This window comes from Ochotona princeps, chromosome 1, assembly GCF_030435755.1.
Source record: "Ochotona princeps isolate mOchPri1 chromosome 1, mOchPri1.hap1, whole genome shotgun sequence".
Classification (NCBI taxonomy): Eukaryota; Metazoa; Chordata; class Mammalia; order Lagomorpha; family Ochotonidae; genus Ochotona; species Ochotona princeps.
Window position 1 is genome coordinate 70,527,941 of NC_080832.1, and position 18,197 is coordinate 70,546,137.

General features: G+C 44.4%; 1 protein-coding gene across 1 annotated transcript; it reads right to left on the minus strand.

Moving 5' to 3' along the window:
* Nucleotides 1-11,893: 11,893 nt before the first annotated feature.
* Nucleotides 11,894-15,391, minus strand: PNRC1 (proline rich nuclear receptor coactivator 1). The gene is made up of 3 exons (XM_058660882.1): nucleotides 14,700-15,391; nucleotides 14,430-14,444; nucleotides 11,894-12,984 (listed from the first exon to the last, which is right to left on the minus strand). The coding sequence occupies exons 1-3, from the start codon at nucleotides 15,222-15,224 to the stop codon at nucleotides 12,541-12,543; spliced, it is 984 nt and encodes a 327-aa protein (XP_058516865.1). The 5' UTR covers nucleotides 15,225-15,391; the 3' UTR covers nucleotides 11,894-12,540.
* Nucleotides 15,392-18,197: the final 2,806 nt, after the last annotated feature.

The following is an 18,197-nucleotide window of genomic DNA, read 5'->3' on the forward strand; positions in this document are numbered from 1 at the left end:
CTAGAGTGCTGAAGAAAAAAATGTCGTGTTTTATATTTTAGTATATAGGAGCCAGAATTGCTTCTATTTGTTTTGAATACAAATAGCATTTTTCTTTGCATCTTAGATCATCTATGTAAGAAACAGCTTTACAGAATAATTTGTATGATGGAAATATTTGGACAAATACCCCAAATTCATGTATATTGTACTTTATGAAAAGATTTCCTCTATTTAATCATGCCAAATTTATTTAAAAATCACAACTCTTTGAAGTGTTCCAATGTAATAAAATTTAGTTATACAATTATCTGTCACTATTTAAAACGTAAAGAGGAGTCTGAAAAATCAGGTAGGAATCATAATTATTAATCTAAATGAGTTCTCATGCATGCAGGTCAATTTGTATAATTATTAGGAATTGATTTTAGTATCTTTACTGTGCATTCACAAGTTATTTATCTATCAGTAAAAAGTTAAGACAGTTTTCCTGAATAGATTTAACCCTTTTGTTTACCTGTAAGTTGGTTTGCCATTTAAACTGTAGGCTGTTTAGTTGGGTAGAGTACTTTGTGATTTGATGGAAAAGCTGAGGGCTGGCATGGTGTCATAATAGCAAAAGCCACCACCAGTATCTTGTATGGGCAACAGTTCGAGTCCTGGCTGCTCCATTTCTGAACCAGATCCCTGCTAATTGCCTGGGCAAGCAGAGAAAGATGGCCCAGGAGCTTGAGTACCTGCTGCCCACCTGAGACCCCAGGTGAAGCTCTGCTCCTACCTTCAGCCTGGCCCAGTACTGCCCCTAGTGGCCATTTGAGGAGTGAACCACTGAATGGAAGGTCTCTGTTAACTCTTGGCTTTCAAAATAAACATTTTGAAAAATTGGGATTATTGTAGCTCGAACTCTTGAAACTTTACAATATGATTAGCGCTGCTTTATAAGTTTAACCATCGCCAGCAGTCCTATAAATATTATGACAGTCAAGGAAGCAGGTGCAGAGTGGTTAGGTAACAAGGGCATATACCATTATTAGCTATGAGAGGCCTCTCCCTGTCTGTTATGTTACATTAAGAAAGGTCTTTAGCACAGCAGCTGCAGTGGCATAGCAAGCTAATTCTCTGCCTGTGGCCTTAGGTCCAGGCTGCTCCACTTCCATTCCAGTTCCCTGTTGATGACTAGGAAAGCAGTAGAGAATAGCAGGGGACCTTGGACCCCTGCACCTGCTTGGGAGGCATGGAAGTAGCTCCTGGTTCCCAGCTTTGGATCAGCTCAGTTCTGGCCATTGGAGAGTGAAACAGTAGATGGAACTCTTCTCTCAGTCCTTTGTAAATCTGCACTTGAAATAAAAATGATAAATCTTAAAAAGGCTTTGGCAAATGCCAAATTAGGATAATAATGATATGAGGACTAGAAATGTCTGCAGACTTAAGCTAAAAATGACTGTGGTTCTAAGTGAAAATTGGTTGACTGAGTATCCTGGAAATTTTGTCTTTTGGAGATCCCTTCATCTCAGCATTCACTTTTGTCATAGGATTGCTTTTTGAACTGTGTAAAAGAGAGACTTATGGTAACACTGTAACAAGTAAAGCAGATGTTTTCAATGTTAGAAATGTGTGACCCGTTCCTTGAAAAAGAATATATGTTGGGGTCAGCAAGATGGGATAGTGGATAAAACTATCAACCTTTAGCTTTGGCATCTCATAAAGGTACTGATTGGTGTCCTAGCTGTGCCACTTCCCATCCAGCTCCCTGGTTGTGGCCTGGGAAAGCAGTGGAGAATGGCCCAAAGCGTTGGGACCCTGCACCCACATGAGAGACTCAGATGAAGCTTCTGGCTCAGCCTTGCTCAGTTCTGGCCCTTGCAGCCAGCTGGGGAGTGATCCAGCAAATGGAGACATCTCTGTCTCTCCCTCTCTGTAACTATAACTTTAAAGAAAGAAATTTTATCTGGGTAATTCCTAAGTTTAGTGTAGGGTTACTACCTGCCACCCATTGTTCGGGTTCATGCACGATAAGTTACAGATGCCCACTGCAAGAGCTTGTTTTTCTCCCCAAAGCTAATGCCCAAATAATTTCTGCTCAATAACTAGTATTTTGCAGCTCTTTAGAGCTTAGGATTTAATTATTTTTCCACAGAGGTAATTTATTTTTAAACGTAAATTAAGCTCAGGACTTTTAATTTATCTCCTGCAGACAGAACTATTAAGATACACTCTTGTTTTAGAAATTAGAGTTACTGTTTTTAATTTTTAAAGATTATTTACTTACTTGAAAGAGTTAGAGATGGACAAAGCAAGCAAGCTTCCGTCTGACCGCTGACTCGTTAAATGGCTACAATGCCCAGGCCTGGCACAGACCTTTGCGAGGAGCCTGGAACTCAGTCCACATTTCTCACATGGGTGACAGAGGCCAAGTATGTGGGCTGTCTCGCGCTGCTTTTCCAAGCACATTCTCAATTGGATGGAAAATGGAGCAGCTGGGACTCAAACCAGTTCTTCTGTAGGATGCCAGTGTCCAAGATGACAGCTTTATCCACTGCACCATAATGCCACTGCAAGTTGCTGTTTCAACAGAAGCAAATTAGTCACAAGTATAGATAGAATAAATATGTAGCAAAATATTTATAATCCTCATACATTAAAATTTTAATTCCTGGGGCCCAGCATGGTAGTCTAGTGGCTAAAGTCCTCGCTTTGCACATACTGGAATCCCATATGGGTACCAGTTCTAATCCCAACAGCCCTGCTTCCCATCCAGCTCCCTGCTTGTGGCCTGGGAAGGTAATTGAGGACGACCCGAAGTCTTTGGTTCCTGCACCCTTGTGGGAGACCCAGAGGACTCCTGGCTTAGGATCGGCTCACCATCAGCTGTTGCTGCTGCTTGGGAGTGAATCAGTGGACAAAAGATCTTCCTCTCTGCCCTCCTCTTTGTAGATCTGTCTTTCAGTAAAAAAAAAAAAAAAAAAAAAAAAAATTAATTCCTTATTTGAAAATGTTTCCCCAATCCCAGAGCCTATGAAACTGTGTCATAAGAAAATAAAATTTTTTAATTAAAAAAAAAAATTTCCCCAAAGGATGGTGGAGATATGGCATACTTTGTACCAATAAGTTTATCTTACTTAATGAGACATAGTCTAGTGTGGGGTGTCCTAGGACATGGAGCTGCTGGTCCATGTGAAGTGAATTCCAACCTATGTGTAATTGTATGGGAAAATTAGCCTTAAAGTAGGATAAAATCAGCGTTTTAAAAAAAATTATTATGAGCTTAAGCATTTAAATGTATTCAATAAGTTTTAATTTGTTGCAGCAACATTTTTTTTTAAAGTATTTTTATTGGAAAGGCAGACTTACAGAGAAAGAGACAGAAAGATCTTCCATCCTCTGGATCACCCCAGATAGTCCCAGCTGCCAGAGCTGAGCTGAAGCCAGGAACCAGGAGTTTCCTCCAAGTCTCCCACATGGTAGCAGGGACCCAAGGCTTTAGGCCATCCTCTGTTGCTTTCTCAGACCACAAGCAGGGAGCAGGGATGGGAAGTGGAGCAGCCAGGACACAAACCAATACCCATATGGGATGCTGGTGCTTGCAGACAGAGGATTAGCTAGTTGAGCCATCGTGCCAGCCTTTAGTATAGCCACCTTTAAGAGTTTTATTTTTTTAAATAATTTTATTGTCCTTTTTTTCCCCAAAAGATAAGGAGAAGAGGTCTGTTCCCAAATACCTGCCACAAACAAGCCTCAACAAGTAGCCTGAAACTCCATCTGGGTCTCGAGTATCTGAGCTATCACCTGCTACTTCCTGTGGCACACATTAGCAAGAAGTTAAACAGGAAGCAGAGTAGCCTGGACTTGAAGCAGGCACTGTAGCATGCAGGTGTCCCAAGTGGTTAACCATTGCACCAATGCCACTGTGCAGTGGTTCTTTTGACACTCAGGTTGTCCCACTGCTAGCTGCTGTTGCCTTCAGAATCAGAAGCCTCCAGTGGCTCTGCTCTTGCTGGTCTGACAAGATCTCCTATCAGCCTCCTGTGCCTTTCCTGCCACAGACCTGCAGGCTGCCTCCCATCCAGAGCCATGGTTCTCTTTAAGGAGAAGTGACATTGAGAAGCTTGGTCCGGGTGAAAATACATTACATACGATAGCCTTTTAACCGATCTAGTAATGCCACCTCTAGTACTACCTGCAATTCTTCCTTCATGTTTCTGTCAGAATCATCCTTATAAAACAGATCCCCCCGGGACAGCATTGAAGCAGACTGGATTCAGCCACTACCTGAAACCCTGAACTCTCATTTGTTCAAGTCCTGCTTGCTCCCTTCCCAGCTGGCTCCCCGTTAATGCACCTGGGAAAGCAACAGAAAATGGCCCAAGTGCTTGTGCCTCTGTACTGCTGGGAGAAACCCAGAAGAAGCTCCTGGCTCCCTGCTTCAGACCAGTTCTGCTCTGGCCATAGCAACTGTTTAGGGAGCGAGTCAGCAGATGGAAGATCTCCCCCACCCCCACACTGACTCTTAATTTTCAAATCTAAATTTTAAAATTAATTCCTTTAAAAAATAGATCACATGCAAGAGCCTTTTAACAGATCTAATGCCATCTAATACTACCCCCCATTTCTTTCCTCACATTGCTGTCAGAATCATAAAATCATCCTTATAAAACAGATCTGCTTTTTTTTAATGTTTATTTTAATGTACATGAAGGCAGAATGACACTTCTGAATGCTGAAAACAGTCAGGGTTGGGAGAGGCCAAAGAAACAGGCAGGAGCTTCATCCAGGATTCCCACATGCATGGAAAGATTCAGCTACTTGAGGCCTGATCTGCTGCCCACCCTTTCATCCTCCCTGCCCCCCGCCACCAGGGCACTCAGGACACTTAGGAAGGAGCTCAATCAGAAGTCGAGTAGCCAGGACTCAAACCAGCACTCAGACACATGCCTGCCCCGGGATCAGAGCTTCCTAACTGTATGGCATTTTAACAGATTGTGTGTGTATAAAGCATTTATCATTTTTATTTGAAAGGTTTCACAGAGAGACCTTCTGTCTGCTGGTTCACTCCCCAGTTGGCTGTATAACAGCTGAGCTGATCTGAAGCCAGGAACCAGGAGCTACTTCTGAGTCTCCCATATGTGTTCAGAGTTCCAAGGACTTGGGCCATCCTCCACTGCTTTTCCAGGCCATAAGCAGTGAGCTGGATCTGAAGTGGAATCGGCACATATGGGATGCTGCTGCCACAGGCCAGGAACTTAGCCTCCTGCAACACTATACCAGCCCCATTTTGATGGTTATCTTACTCCTAAATAAATAAAGACTCTTCTTGGCATGACCTAGGAATAGTACTTCAAAAAGTTTGGGAAAAAATGGAATTAAAAAGCAAGTTTTGTGGTGTTGAGTGTAAAACAACTGCCTGAAGTGCCAGCATCCCATATGGATGCCAGCGTCCCAGCTGCTCCATTTCTGATTTAGCACCTGCTAAAGTAGCATAACATGGCACGAGTGTTTGGGATCTGACATCCATATGGATGCCAGCGTCCCAGCTGCTCCATTTCTGATTTAGCACCTGCTAAAGTAGCATAACATGGCACGAGTGTTTGGGATCTGACATCCATATGGGAGACCCAGAAGAAGCGATGACAAACGTGCATGTGCTGTTCATTTATTAAGCAGGTTGCTTCTATCAGTCCTCCCGTTTTGTCCCTTTTTGTCATTCCTTAAGTAGGCAACTGTAATGAAAACTGTGTAACCAGGCCCAGCATGCTGACTCAGTGGCTAAATCCTTGCATTGCACTTGCCAGGATGCCATATGGGTGCTGGTTCAAGTCCCAGCTGCTCTACTTCCCATCCAGCTCCCTGCTTGTGGCCTGGAAAAGCAGTGGAGGATGGCCCAAAGCCTTGGGACCCTGCATTGGAAACCTCAAAGAAGCTTCTGGCTCCTGGCTTCAGACCTGCTCAGTTCTGGCCATTGTGGCCACTTAGGTAGGAAAGCAGCAGATGGGAGATCTGTCTCTCCTTGTGTCTGTAAATCTTTCAAGTATAAGTAAATGAATTGAAAAGAAAAAAAAAGCCATTTCACCCAAAGTAATTTACTCTTTTGACAAAGGAAACTTCACGTTTGTGCGCCAAGTCCTATTCTAAGGACACATTAACTACAGATAATGCCATCTGTAATTTCAGAATGAATCCTAGGAGCTGGCTTTATGGCATGGCAGGTTGAGCTACTCCCTGGGACACTGGCTTCTCTTACAAGTGCTGGTACAAGATCCAGAGACTCCACTTCTGATCCAGTTCCCTGCATGAATGTCCCTAACTTTACCTTAAAAAACAAAAAACAAAAAAAAAAAAAACCTTAGTAAAGGCAAATCCTTTCATAAATGTATGTTTTTTTTTTTTAAGATTTATTTTATTACAAAGTCAGATATACAGAGAGGAGGAGAGACAGAGAGGAAGATCTTCCACCCAATGATTCACTCCCCAAGTGAGCCGCATCGGGCCGGTACGCGCCGATCCAATGCCGGGACCAGGAACCTCTTCCGGGTCTCCCACGCGGGTACAGGGTCCCAAAGCTTTGGGCCGTCCTCAACTGCTTTCCCAGGCCACAAGCAGGGAGCTGGATGGGAAGTGGAGCTGCTGGGATTAGAACTGGCGCCCATATGGGATCCTGGGGCATTCAAGGCGAGGACTTTAGCCGCTAGGCCACGCCGCCAGGCCCCTTTCATAAATCTTACATTGTAATTAAATTTAGAGCATTTGTAATTTGAAATTTGACAAATATACTCCTGGTTGTTAGTTAAATACACTATAGTATATGTAATCGAGAATTACAAAGGATATGAAAATGACTGGAAGCTTATCACCACAAGCTCAAACCTACATTCGGAGGATCCTATCTAACTTCCAGGAAATGTTTTGAAGATTAAATTGATATGTGTTTATAAATAGCAATATAGAATAGTCAATTTAGATTGTCATATTTGAAAGATATTTTTGGAATGACACAATTTGTGCTTACATGATTGTCTCACTTCTGAATATATACTCTGCTTATATGAACTATTATGAGACACTTTTTTGAGTTCTCAGATTTATGGATTCAAAAGAGAAAGGAATTCAGTGCAATAATCAACAAAGAGGAGGAGTTGGCACAGTGGCACAGCACATTAGGCCACCGCTTGGAATGTGCACATTCCATGTCAGAGTGCCTGGCTTGAGTGTCAGCTGTTCCATGCTTCCTCTGAATATGTCTGGGAGAGAACAAATGGCTCAGTACTGGCATTGCTACTACCCATGTGGAGAACCAGATGGAGCTCCCACTCCCATTTGGGCCTGGCCTCACGCTGGCTACTGTGGGCATTTGAGGAGTGAATCAGCAGATGGAGACTGTCTTTCAAACAAATCTTAAAATATTTTAACAACATCTCTCAAAAACTTGAACGTAAGTGGGTGCTGGGACCTAAGTACATGTAAATATGCATACTTCCTTCAACCTAAAGTCTACCAGTTGCCTTCCATATAAATGATCATAAAAGATCATTTCTTTGGCAGTATGATAGTTAGGGACATTGGGAGATAGGAAGGGTACAAGAAGGATTATAAAAGGACAGTTTCACCCAACTTCAAATGTCAGACTAAGAAAATGAAAACTTTCTCCCTCTCTGCACCTACTGGGCCCTGCTATCAGAGTTCAGAGTTTAGGTTTATGTGGGTAAGTAACCAGCCAATATTTCACCAAGAAGTGCTTTCTAATTTGATTTAGTATCAAAGATGACATTTCAGGTCAATGATGATGAGGTCAAGAGTACTGGTAAAGGAACTAAGCTGTAGGATAGAAGGGGGAAAGGATACAGGAAAATAGGTCAGTTTTCATGTTGCTCCTATGCATTATCTATTAGTTGTATCTTCAGGTCTGACCACCATCTGTCTACTTGCTGTACCGTTCTAGGTATGTGTCCTACAGGCATCTCAAAGTTTAGCATGCCAGATCCATCAGCAGCCTCTATAATCCCCTCCCCTCTGCACAGTTCCTGAAACACGTTTTACTTCCTAGTCAATTTGAAAACCTTTCCCCATCTTCACTCACAAGCTCAGTTCTCGATTCCACTTCCACAAACATCATTCTCAGAGTAAATGTGTGCCTTGGACTTCCCTCCAATATCTCCAATAGATCCTTTCTGCCCTCAAGCTACTAAAATACTCACAAGGTCTTGCTGTTTCAAGTGTTTTCCTTCCAAGCTAATATTCCAACCTCAGAGGACTCTGCTCTGGTTAGAATACAGTTGAAGCCCTGCAGACTAATATCACCTGTATTTGCTGACCCTGGCATGCCTTTCAAGCACAGTGAGCCCTCCACCCTTGCACTTTTCTTGAGCCTCTGGACAGTCTACATCAATTGAACTTCCAAGATCACTACCAATAGAGAACTTTTACTTCTGTGAAATACTGACTTTTCAAGATTTACTTCAGTACTGTTTCAGGTGTCGCACTCCTACTCAGTCACTGCTCCCTGGAAGAGACAAGTTTACCTTCATGTTTACTTCTCCAGGCATTTGCTGGGCATGCAGGGAACACAGCTTGTGTTTTGGTCACATTTGTCATATTTTCCCCCACTTTGTCTACAGTTAACTTTCAGCTCTACCATTCATGCCTGTGTTTCCTGAACATGACTTACAACTAAGTCCCAACACATTAAATCACAGACATGCTGCTCAAAAATGACGTGTAAAAGCTACGAAATATTAAGCAGAGAGAAAGGGAACTGAAGTAGTTAACCTAAAATAGAAACTCTAATTTCATCACGAGAACTTCTTACATGCGCAAGTGTGCTTATTAAACCTGTGAATACCTCCTTTTAGAATCACAGACTGTTAGATTTGGGAAGTGTCAAAACTCACCTATCCTAAACCCAATATTGCGAATATTTACAAAACATTAGACAAAGCTAATACTCAATTTTCAAACTGTGGACTTCTAAAATAGGCTTCCTGTGGCTGATGTTATAGCACAAGGGATTAAGCTGCTGGTTTGAATCCCAGCTGCTACATTTCAATCCCACTTCCTGCTGCTGAGGTGCCTTTGAAAATAGATGGCACAGGTGCTTGAGAGTGCCAGGCTCCTGGCTGCAGACTGGCCCAGCCCAGGCCTGTGACGGTTTGGGCAGTGAAGCAAGGGAAGACCAGTCTCTCTTAAGCTGTTTTAAACAGAGCCCCACACATTTATTTATTTTGAAATCAGCTGAAGCCTTTTAACTGGGCTTCTCTTGACAGCACTGCTTTTGGAAGTTAAGACTTTGTTGGGACAGCCCCAAAGTTACAATGACTAATGAGAATTCACAGTGGTAGGCAGACAGGGCTGACTAGGCTTAGCCCCCATAGCCACGATACTTCAGTCCTAATTAAGTTGTCACTAGGTCAGTAGCAAATGAACCTTCCTTCTAGGTTAATTCTGGGCAGAAACACTGTGGTTGAGTTGCTGTCTTGTTCCTTCTGATTAAGTTCAACAATGAAGTTGGAGACTAAAAAAGCAGTCATCCCCTAAAATACAGCGGCCAGCACAATAGCTCAATTGGCTAATCCTCAGGCTGCAAGCATTGGCTTTCCTTGAGTGCTGGCTCCTGTCCTGGGTGCGCCACTTCCCATCCAGCTTCCTGCTTGTGGCCTGGGGAACATGTATCCACATGAGAGACCCTGAGTGGGCTGCTGGTTCTGACCATTGCAGTCATTTAGGGAGTTAACTGTGGATGAAGAGTGAAGAGTCAAGATCTGTCTCTCCTTATCTGCAAATCTGCCTTTCCAATAAAAATAAATCTAAAAAAAAAAAAAATTTAAATAAATAAAAGGTTTTCCCCAAGCATAACATGAGGGACCCTTATTCAACTCCCCAATTAATGTACCACATTACTACCTAACCATGAAAATTCAGGGAAGGAAATGAGTTATTTGGGACCACAATACTATGCCCCCAAACTGAATGTTGGTCCTAAAAAAATGTACACTTGCCTAATACATTTAAGTTAAAAACCCAAAGCCATTATAAATTTAAAACTATCCTTATTAAAGACTGAGTAAGGGGCCAGTGCCGTGACAGTCATCGTCCACCTATGGGGCTGGTATACCATATAGGCACCAGTTTCAGTTCTGGCTGCTCCACTTCCCATCCAGCTCCTTGCTTATGGTCTGGGAAAGCAGTGGAGAATGGCCCAAGTCCCCGGACATTGCACCCACAATGGGAGACCTGGAAGAAGCTCCTGGTTCCTGGCTTTGGTTCAGCTCAGCTCCAGCCATTGCAGCCATTTGGGGAGTTAAACAGCAAATGAAAGTTGTTGTCTCTCCTTTCTCTCTGTACATCTGCTTTTCAAATAAAAATAAATCTTTGAAGAAAAAAACCCCAAAAAACAAAAAGACTGAATAAAAGGGCTCCTGTCAACCTTGTAATACTGTAACTTGATCTTTTATTGCCTTCCCTTTGTCATTCTACAGACACTAGCAAAAACTTAACACCAAGATTAATACAAATAAAAGCATCTATCACCTACTCATGTAAACTGTTACCAGATTGTACACTTATCGTAAACTTAGGCATAAAATACTGACTATATTATCTGTTGCCTAACCAAGTGCCACTGTCAGTTTTTTCCACTCACGTATACACTTAGAAACCTTTTACTCCTTTTAAATTAAAAGCCCTCTTTCCTAGGCCACTAATTTAAATTTGTGTCTGAAGCTGGGAACAAAAGCAAATTTAATCACATCAGCTTTGGAGGGAACGTTCCAAAGAATCCCAACAGGAGAAAAACAAAGGTGGCTTAAGAATGGACCATTGGACAGTTTTTACTAAAACACTACAAACTATTTAACTCTTAAATTCACTACTTCCTCACTGAATATAGTATATCTGGTATAATTCAACTACATTGCACTCCTAACTATAAGACTTATAACATGGTAACCATTTGAAACCATTCTCTTTATCAAGTGTGATACTCCAAAGCTGAAGGTTTACATGTACTTGCACATTAGTTCTAGCACCAATTCTTCAAAACCATTTTTAATATTAAGCTAATATTAAAGCAGTTGAATTTCTCTAACACGCATGGAAAAAAGAATGGTTGACTGGCTGGCTTGAGCTATCAATACACGAGACAGCATGTCTGGCTTTCACCTAGATTCTGCAGCACATCTACCTAACACAAACCATCCCACCCTGCTAGCACTACTTACCAGCTTAAAATGCTAAGCGTATGTGCACACTACTAAGCATCCAACAGGAAGCTGAATGTCTTCCTCTCCCCTTAATGCAAAGCTGTTAGACCTAAGACAATTTCAGGTAGCACCTTTCTCATGAATTCCACCTGAAGAATCACATGCAACCCTGTAAACCTTTAACACCACTTCTGCCTTTCATGTCTAATATTGCCAAACTCAGAAAAATTCTGTTGGCTAGTAAACCCCAAACCATGTGGTAACGACCTTTTAGAATTTGAGTTGGAAATGCACTGAGAAAAAAGTTTCAACTGCCATATTTATCTTCAAGCAAGCCTCGGCATCCAATCTCCATCTACTGTCAGCATCAATTATGTTTGCTTTTTAGCACAAACACCACCATTTAAACCCAATGTAATAAATAAAGTAAGTGTCAGTCTTCTCCTGAAAAACGTATTATATATTAAATCACTTTATAAAAAAGTTCACATTTAAATATACACTAAGTCATAAATCAACCAGTTTTACTTTGTCAACCACCATTTCCATTTGTGATGGGCAATTCCTTTTCTGAGGTAGAAATGTAAAAAAAAAAAAAAAATGTTCTAAATTTTGAAGAGGAAAGGCTAATCAGTAAAGCCAAAGCCAGTAAAACAGGAAGCTAAAAATCCAGTCACACGTCCTCATCATACACAGAACAGTCACACACAAAAAGTCAAGACTAGTTTAAAGGGGGGAGGCCAAATTATTATTACTTTAAAATTTGATTACAACCGATTTTGTTGGCAATTGACATTAGAGGCATTTTAAATTTGAATAATGGTTATACCAAAAACAAAAAATTAAATTTGGTAAAAATGGGAATAGGAGTTTTGCCAGTAATTATAGAAGGCAGAAATCAATTTAGAGAAACAGAAAAAACTCCATTGTTTACAATGATTGTGCCACAGATTTAAACTTCAGTAGTGCATTAGTAAACTGTTCACATTTAGAGCTTCACCTTGAGATTTGACAGCTGTTTCTAATACAATCTCAGTACCTTGTGCAAATAAATTGGTCTTCCATGTGCCTTAGCACACACTTAAAATTTCTTCATTATATATATACAAAACACCTGCCATAGGCAGGGCAAAATACATATTTTCATAACAAAACTATAATGTACCTCTCAAGTATGAACAATATACACATAATACATGGTATACAGTATTTACAAAATATAAAATATAATACAGCTGCTGCATGTAATTTCTTAAAACTCATCTTTTGATGCTTACAATGCAACAAGGTCAATTTCCACATTTGTACCAATTTTAGAGTCCAGGAATTTTGGGAAAAAATATGTTTTACATACACACTGAAACCTGAAACCTTAGGTTTGAACCTTCAGGAGTGTTTTCAAGTGCACCGCCATCAGCTCCCGGTTCTGCTGGGAGCTTTCCACAGTGCTTCCCACCCAGTGACTAGGTGGCTTGGGAAGGACGCTGGGAGATGGCGGATCGCTAAATTTTGCTCCAGCATAATTTTCCTTTTGGTTCATTTCACTTAGAAACGCTGATTTCTTCAAATGTATATTTTTAAGGTTCTCAGTATTTTTGAAAGGCTTTTTTTCCTGCTTCTGAATTCTATCAGATGAAACGGAGTCCTGCCAAAAGTGACTTTCATTTCTCTTTGAAGAGGTGATCTTGGTTAATGGCAAGTTGTATTTGCTTTTCTGTCTGTTTGTCTTTGGTTGTTCACTCAAGTGTATACCATTTACAAACTGGCCGTGGCCAAGGGCAACTTGCTCCGATTTTCCCATCTTTGATTTTAAAACCTACAAAGACAAGGCACATAAATATGAACACAGTATCAAGAGAACAACCCAAAATACAAACCTCATATATTTTGCTTTCCTAACCAGTTCCCTTAGACTTTGGTCCACTGCACCGAACACCTGAGTGTTTCTGTTCCATCACCGGACGTCTATTTTGTTTTCCATTTTAAATGCAACGGTATTATCATTGTTAACCAGCGTACAACATGAGCAATTTTTAAATGCCAAAATAAAAAAAAACCAACTCCACCTTCTTAAAAAGTAAAAAAGGCATTTCAAATGTCTTGAGTCCAAAAAAATGTTCTGTCTGACCTCTCCTTTCTCTTTCAACCGCTTAACACTTGACTTCACTAATTCCAGTCACTTTCTTAACCTTTGTGGACCTCATGGGAAGTTAAAGGTGACCCATTAGATCACCCTTCTAGTAGCTAAGCAGGACACTTAAAGCCCGGATATATGTAATCAAAGTTATGAATTAAATCCATATATTCTCATAATACACGTTTTCCAAGTAGTATGTAAATTTTTCTTTTGGTATACCAATAAGCTTCTGCTTCTAATTCCATCAACTTTTAGAAACGGCCCCCTCCCTGGCTGGAGCTCAAGGGCTACTGCTGCCAACGGAACGTTCTGGCTTTCCTGTATTAACAGCCGTTCTAGAAAAGAATCCCACTGGCCAGGAAGTAAGAAAAGCTCTTTTAGAATATCTCCATTATTTCAACAGGGACAAGAAATCTTAAAACTCAGAAGGAATCTGAGATAAATTCAGGGAAACATGACAGGCAAATTTGGTAATTTCATCCCAGGACAAACTGCCGATGTTTTAACTCAATCCAGCAAATCTCTCAAACGGCCAGCAGCTTACTTTCACTATGAAATCAGTAAAACACTTCACTTGGATAAATTATTACCAAATCATTTAAGCCTGATTCCCGTTTGAGTTTTAAAGCCATTTTCACCAAGTGCAAATCGGTCAGCACAACGTCAACTCAGCTGCTAAGTTCTCGGGGAAACTTCTGGCCAAGCATCCCGGCCAGCGGCAGCGTAGCAGGGCGCCGTGACAACTGTAACACTCAGCCCCAAGCCTGCGCGCACCAACGCACAAAACGTATCGCGTCCTCCAAAACTGCTGCTGGCCCCCGAGGGCCAGGAAGGCCAAGGCCGGGCCACCGACTGGCACGCCTGCAGGCACACGAGCGGGTCGGGCCGAGCCCTAGGCCACCTCACGGGGCGGGCGAGGGAGTCGGGGTGCCGCCCGCAGGGCGCTGCACACCCGGCCGGGAGCGCCCCGAGCGCCCCGAGCCCCCGGCCCCGGCCTCCTTCATGACAGCCCGGGCGCGCCGCACGTAGCGCGCGCTGACGTCAGCCCTTCCGCACGCCCCGAACGCCGAAACCCCCTGGAACGCCGCCAGCCTTCTAAATCGGGGCTGTTGCTGGGGCGCAGCCGCTGCCCTCATTGGCTGCTGCCCGGCAGCCAATCGGCGGCGCCAGCGCAGGCGGCCCCTGCCCTCCCCCTGCCCCCCAGCCCGGGCCGGGCGGGCGTCACGGAAACTTCCCTGGCGAGTAAACAGCCGCCCCCGCCCCGCCCCCACCCCGACCCCTCGGTGCCCGGCCCCCCGGCTCGAACCGGCCATGGCCGGCTGGGAGCCGCAGCATCCCCCGCCGCAACAGTCCCCGAGACCCCCGGGCCGACACTCGCCTCCTTCCTGAGGCGCGGCGGGGTCGGGAGCCGCGGGCCGCAACGCTCCGGGCGGCGGGCTCGCTCCCTCAGTCCGGCCGTCCGTCGCGGGAGCCGGGCCCGAGGCGGCGGCCTGGCCCGGGACCTCCGGCGCTCCGTGCTGGCCCGCCCGCGGGCTCCGGCCGCCCTCCAGGCTGGGCCGGTGCTGCTGGTACTGGTGGAAGCGGCTGGGCAGCTGGCCCGCCACGCCGGGCCGCACCTTCTTCTTTCTCCGCTTCTTGGGCGCCGCCCGAGGGGTGCCTGCCGCCGTCGCGAGGCTGCAGTTGGGCAGAGCTGCCGGAGCGCGAGGCTGCGGGGTCACACAGGGGCCGTCTCCCCCTAGGAAGTGAGGGAAGAACAGGGTCGGGGGCAGTGCCCGGGGGTCCGGGATCCGGGGTAAAGGCTGCGGAGCCGTGGTCACCATCGGGAGGGCCCCGAAGTAACCGCGGGAGGAAAAGCCAAGCGGCGCAAGGCGGCCGCCCAGGACGAGCGGCTCCCGCTGCGGGACAGAGACAACGGTCATAGCGCTGGGGAGCAAGTGGCTCGGCGGGAGCGGGACGAGGAAGCGAAGCCAGGGAGCGCTGGGCGGCGGTGGCAGTGGCTGCTGCTAGGAGGACCACAGAGGACCGCGGACCATGGCTCGGGCGGTGGCGGCGGCGCAGCAACAAACAGCCGCGGCTCCAGCTCCCAGTGTTGTTGTCGGAGGCTCCGCCCTGTGCCCGCCTGCCTCCCTCCACGTAACCAACCCAGCTGCGAGAGGCTAAGCCGCGCCTCTCTGGCTCCGCCCGCCCGGCCTGGGTGAGACAGACACAAACAACCCGCTAGCTGCGGCCTGGCACAAAGAGCGCGCACCGCGCAGGCGCCAGAGTCGGTGCCGCGAACAATGAAGTTAGGCTTCAGCCCCACCTCCCCCCGCCTGGCAGCCAGGTTCCCGCTGCCAGGTCCCCGCTGCCAGGTCCCCGCACCCACCCCCCGTTTTTCCGCTCACCTGGACCAGCGGGCAAACGGAAAGAATTGGGCTGTGTCTGGGGGTGGCAGAGAGCGGAGGAGGAATCCAGGCACATCAAGGCCAGTGAAGCCTGCTCGGCAGCTGACCTTGGGGAAGTATCTTCCAGCCTGCATAGCATTATCATGGTGCAAAAGATGAGAAAGTACTTTATAAGGATTTCTTCCGTGGTAGCCATCAGGATCAGCCTACTTCTGTGCAAGTGGTGACTGTGGCTCACATTGTTTTCAATCTACTCATTTCAGCAGTGCTACAAGATTAACCCAGGAGCTGGGAGAAACAAGGTGTAACTTAGTGATGGAATTAGCTACTTTATATATGTTTACATGTGAAGTTCTCCATTGACCCCTAAGTGACTCTTTGGATTTTTGCTGCCTTCGTGTTCAAACAGAAGGACAGGGGGACTGGAATTGCGACAATGTTTGATACCCAGCGAGGCAATGAACGAGCTGGTGTGTGTCTCAGAGTGTGAAACAACTCCGCGACAGTGTATTTCCTTACTGACTAAACACTGAGGAAATGCTTTCTCAGCTCTTTGCTCACACATAGTAACTCCCTGCTACTCCTGTGGGCCGCCAGGACAGCACTCCAGACCCGGGGCAAGCTGATGGGGATTGAGCCAGGAATGAAAGATCTCTGTCATTCCTGCTCCTTCTGTCTGAAACTTCGCATTTTGAATAAATACATTTTCAAATTTAGAAGCAACAACTGCCTAGGAACACACCGGTAAAATGTAGCCACACTAAATTGCAGGTTTAGAAAGTCACAATTATCTCACACATCTTTTTTTTTAATTTTCTTATTATTATCATTTTGTGATACAGTTCCATAGGCTCCTGGTATTTCCCTTATCCCCTCCCCAATTCCTCCACCCCCTCACCTAGTTCCTCTATATCATTACTAAAGTATAGTTCTTCATGCACAGTCATATGTCCGTCATTGCGGGCATGGACAGTGGCAGAGAGTCCAGAATCCTATTGTCAAGATATAGTAAACAGTTTCGTTATAATTCCATCTTTGGAAGTAGTAATGCATATTGTATTGTATCCTCACATCTGGATGTTAGACTCGGTTTCAAAGCTACTGTACATCCCCTCAAATGAAAAGTCATAATACAAAATCAACAATAGAAAGAAAAATAGAAACTTACAATGGCATGAAGTTAAATCACATGTTACTAGGTATGACAGTCTCCATTACACAGCTACTATACATCCCCTTAAATGAAGAGCCACAAAACAAAATCAACATCAGGAAGGAAAAAGAAATTAACAACACCATGAAGTTAAATAACATGCTACTTAATGACTAATGTGTAGCTGAAGAAATGAAAATCAAGAACCTTCTTGAAGAAAATGATGCTACTCTATGATCTATGAGTCATTGAATGATGTAATCAGAAAAAAGTGTTTTGAAGAGATGAAACTAACCGAAAACATCAAATCCCATTCGATATAGTTTCCGCTGATTTTTGTTGGTGAAGTGTGTCTCTTCTAGACAACAAATAGGTGAGTTTTGTTTTTTAATCCAGTCTACCAATCTATGACATTTGATTGAGCTTAAGCCATTTACATTCAGGGTTAATATATATGGGTGGTACTTTGGTCCTGTCATTTTAGGAATGGGTTGTTCATTGGTTTAGTCTTGTGCTGTCATTTTACTGGGATATTCTTCACATTTGCCTTTGGTCTTGTTTGGTACTATTCCTCTTTTCTGTCAAGAGAACATCTTGAAGTATCATTTGTAGGGCAGGTTTGGAAGAGGCAGCAGATGGTGACACTGAACGCCTGTTTAAGTATTCCTAAAAGTACAGACAGGATATCACTGGACCCCAGCCTCCCACCCTGGCCCTTAAGCTGGCTGAAGGAATTCAGTGAATTGTGGGCGTGCTACAGCTGAGCCTGGGAGATTCTCCTCACAGGGCTCCAGGAGTCTGTTGCTTCCGCAACTGGTGACAAACCTCGTTGGCCACTAGTGTCCAGATGGGTTTCTTTAGGGGAATACCAGGCCCCAGCAGGGAAATTCTAGGTCTAGGGCAGAATGTAACCACTACCTCCATGTAACACTCCAGACTTGCTGGAGCTCACTTTACTGACATAGAAATTCCATAAAGAGCACGCTTGCCTGAACAAAAGGAAGGCCATGGGCACTGCTGACAAGCCAGGACTGTGGGCGTGAGCTGAACATGCACCTCTCAAGATATAAGAAATTCTACTACTCTATATCAATCAGTGGATTCTTCAATGACCTCATTGTGCTTAGAGTGGCGAGATTGGCAGCAATTCATAACTGTTGAACTATCAAAACCACTTGAGCAAGACCCTCGGAGCATGCCCCACATCAGGGACTTGGCGTGGGTGGGAAACTGGGTGGGGCTTCTCCCTTAATATCCCCCTTTACCCCAGAAGGAAACAATGTGGAAATAATAGTCTTATACACACACACACAGACACACGCACACACACACACACACACACACACACACACACA

Bases quoted from the DNA above. Each gene is read 5' to 3' on its own strand.
- PNRC1 (XM_058660882.1), bottom strand. From the start codon at position 15,224: ATGACCGTTGTCTCTGTCCCGCAGCGGGAGCCGCTCGTCCTGGGCGGC.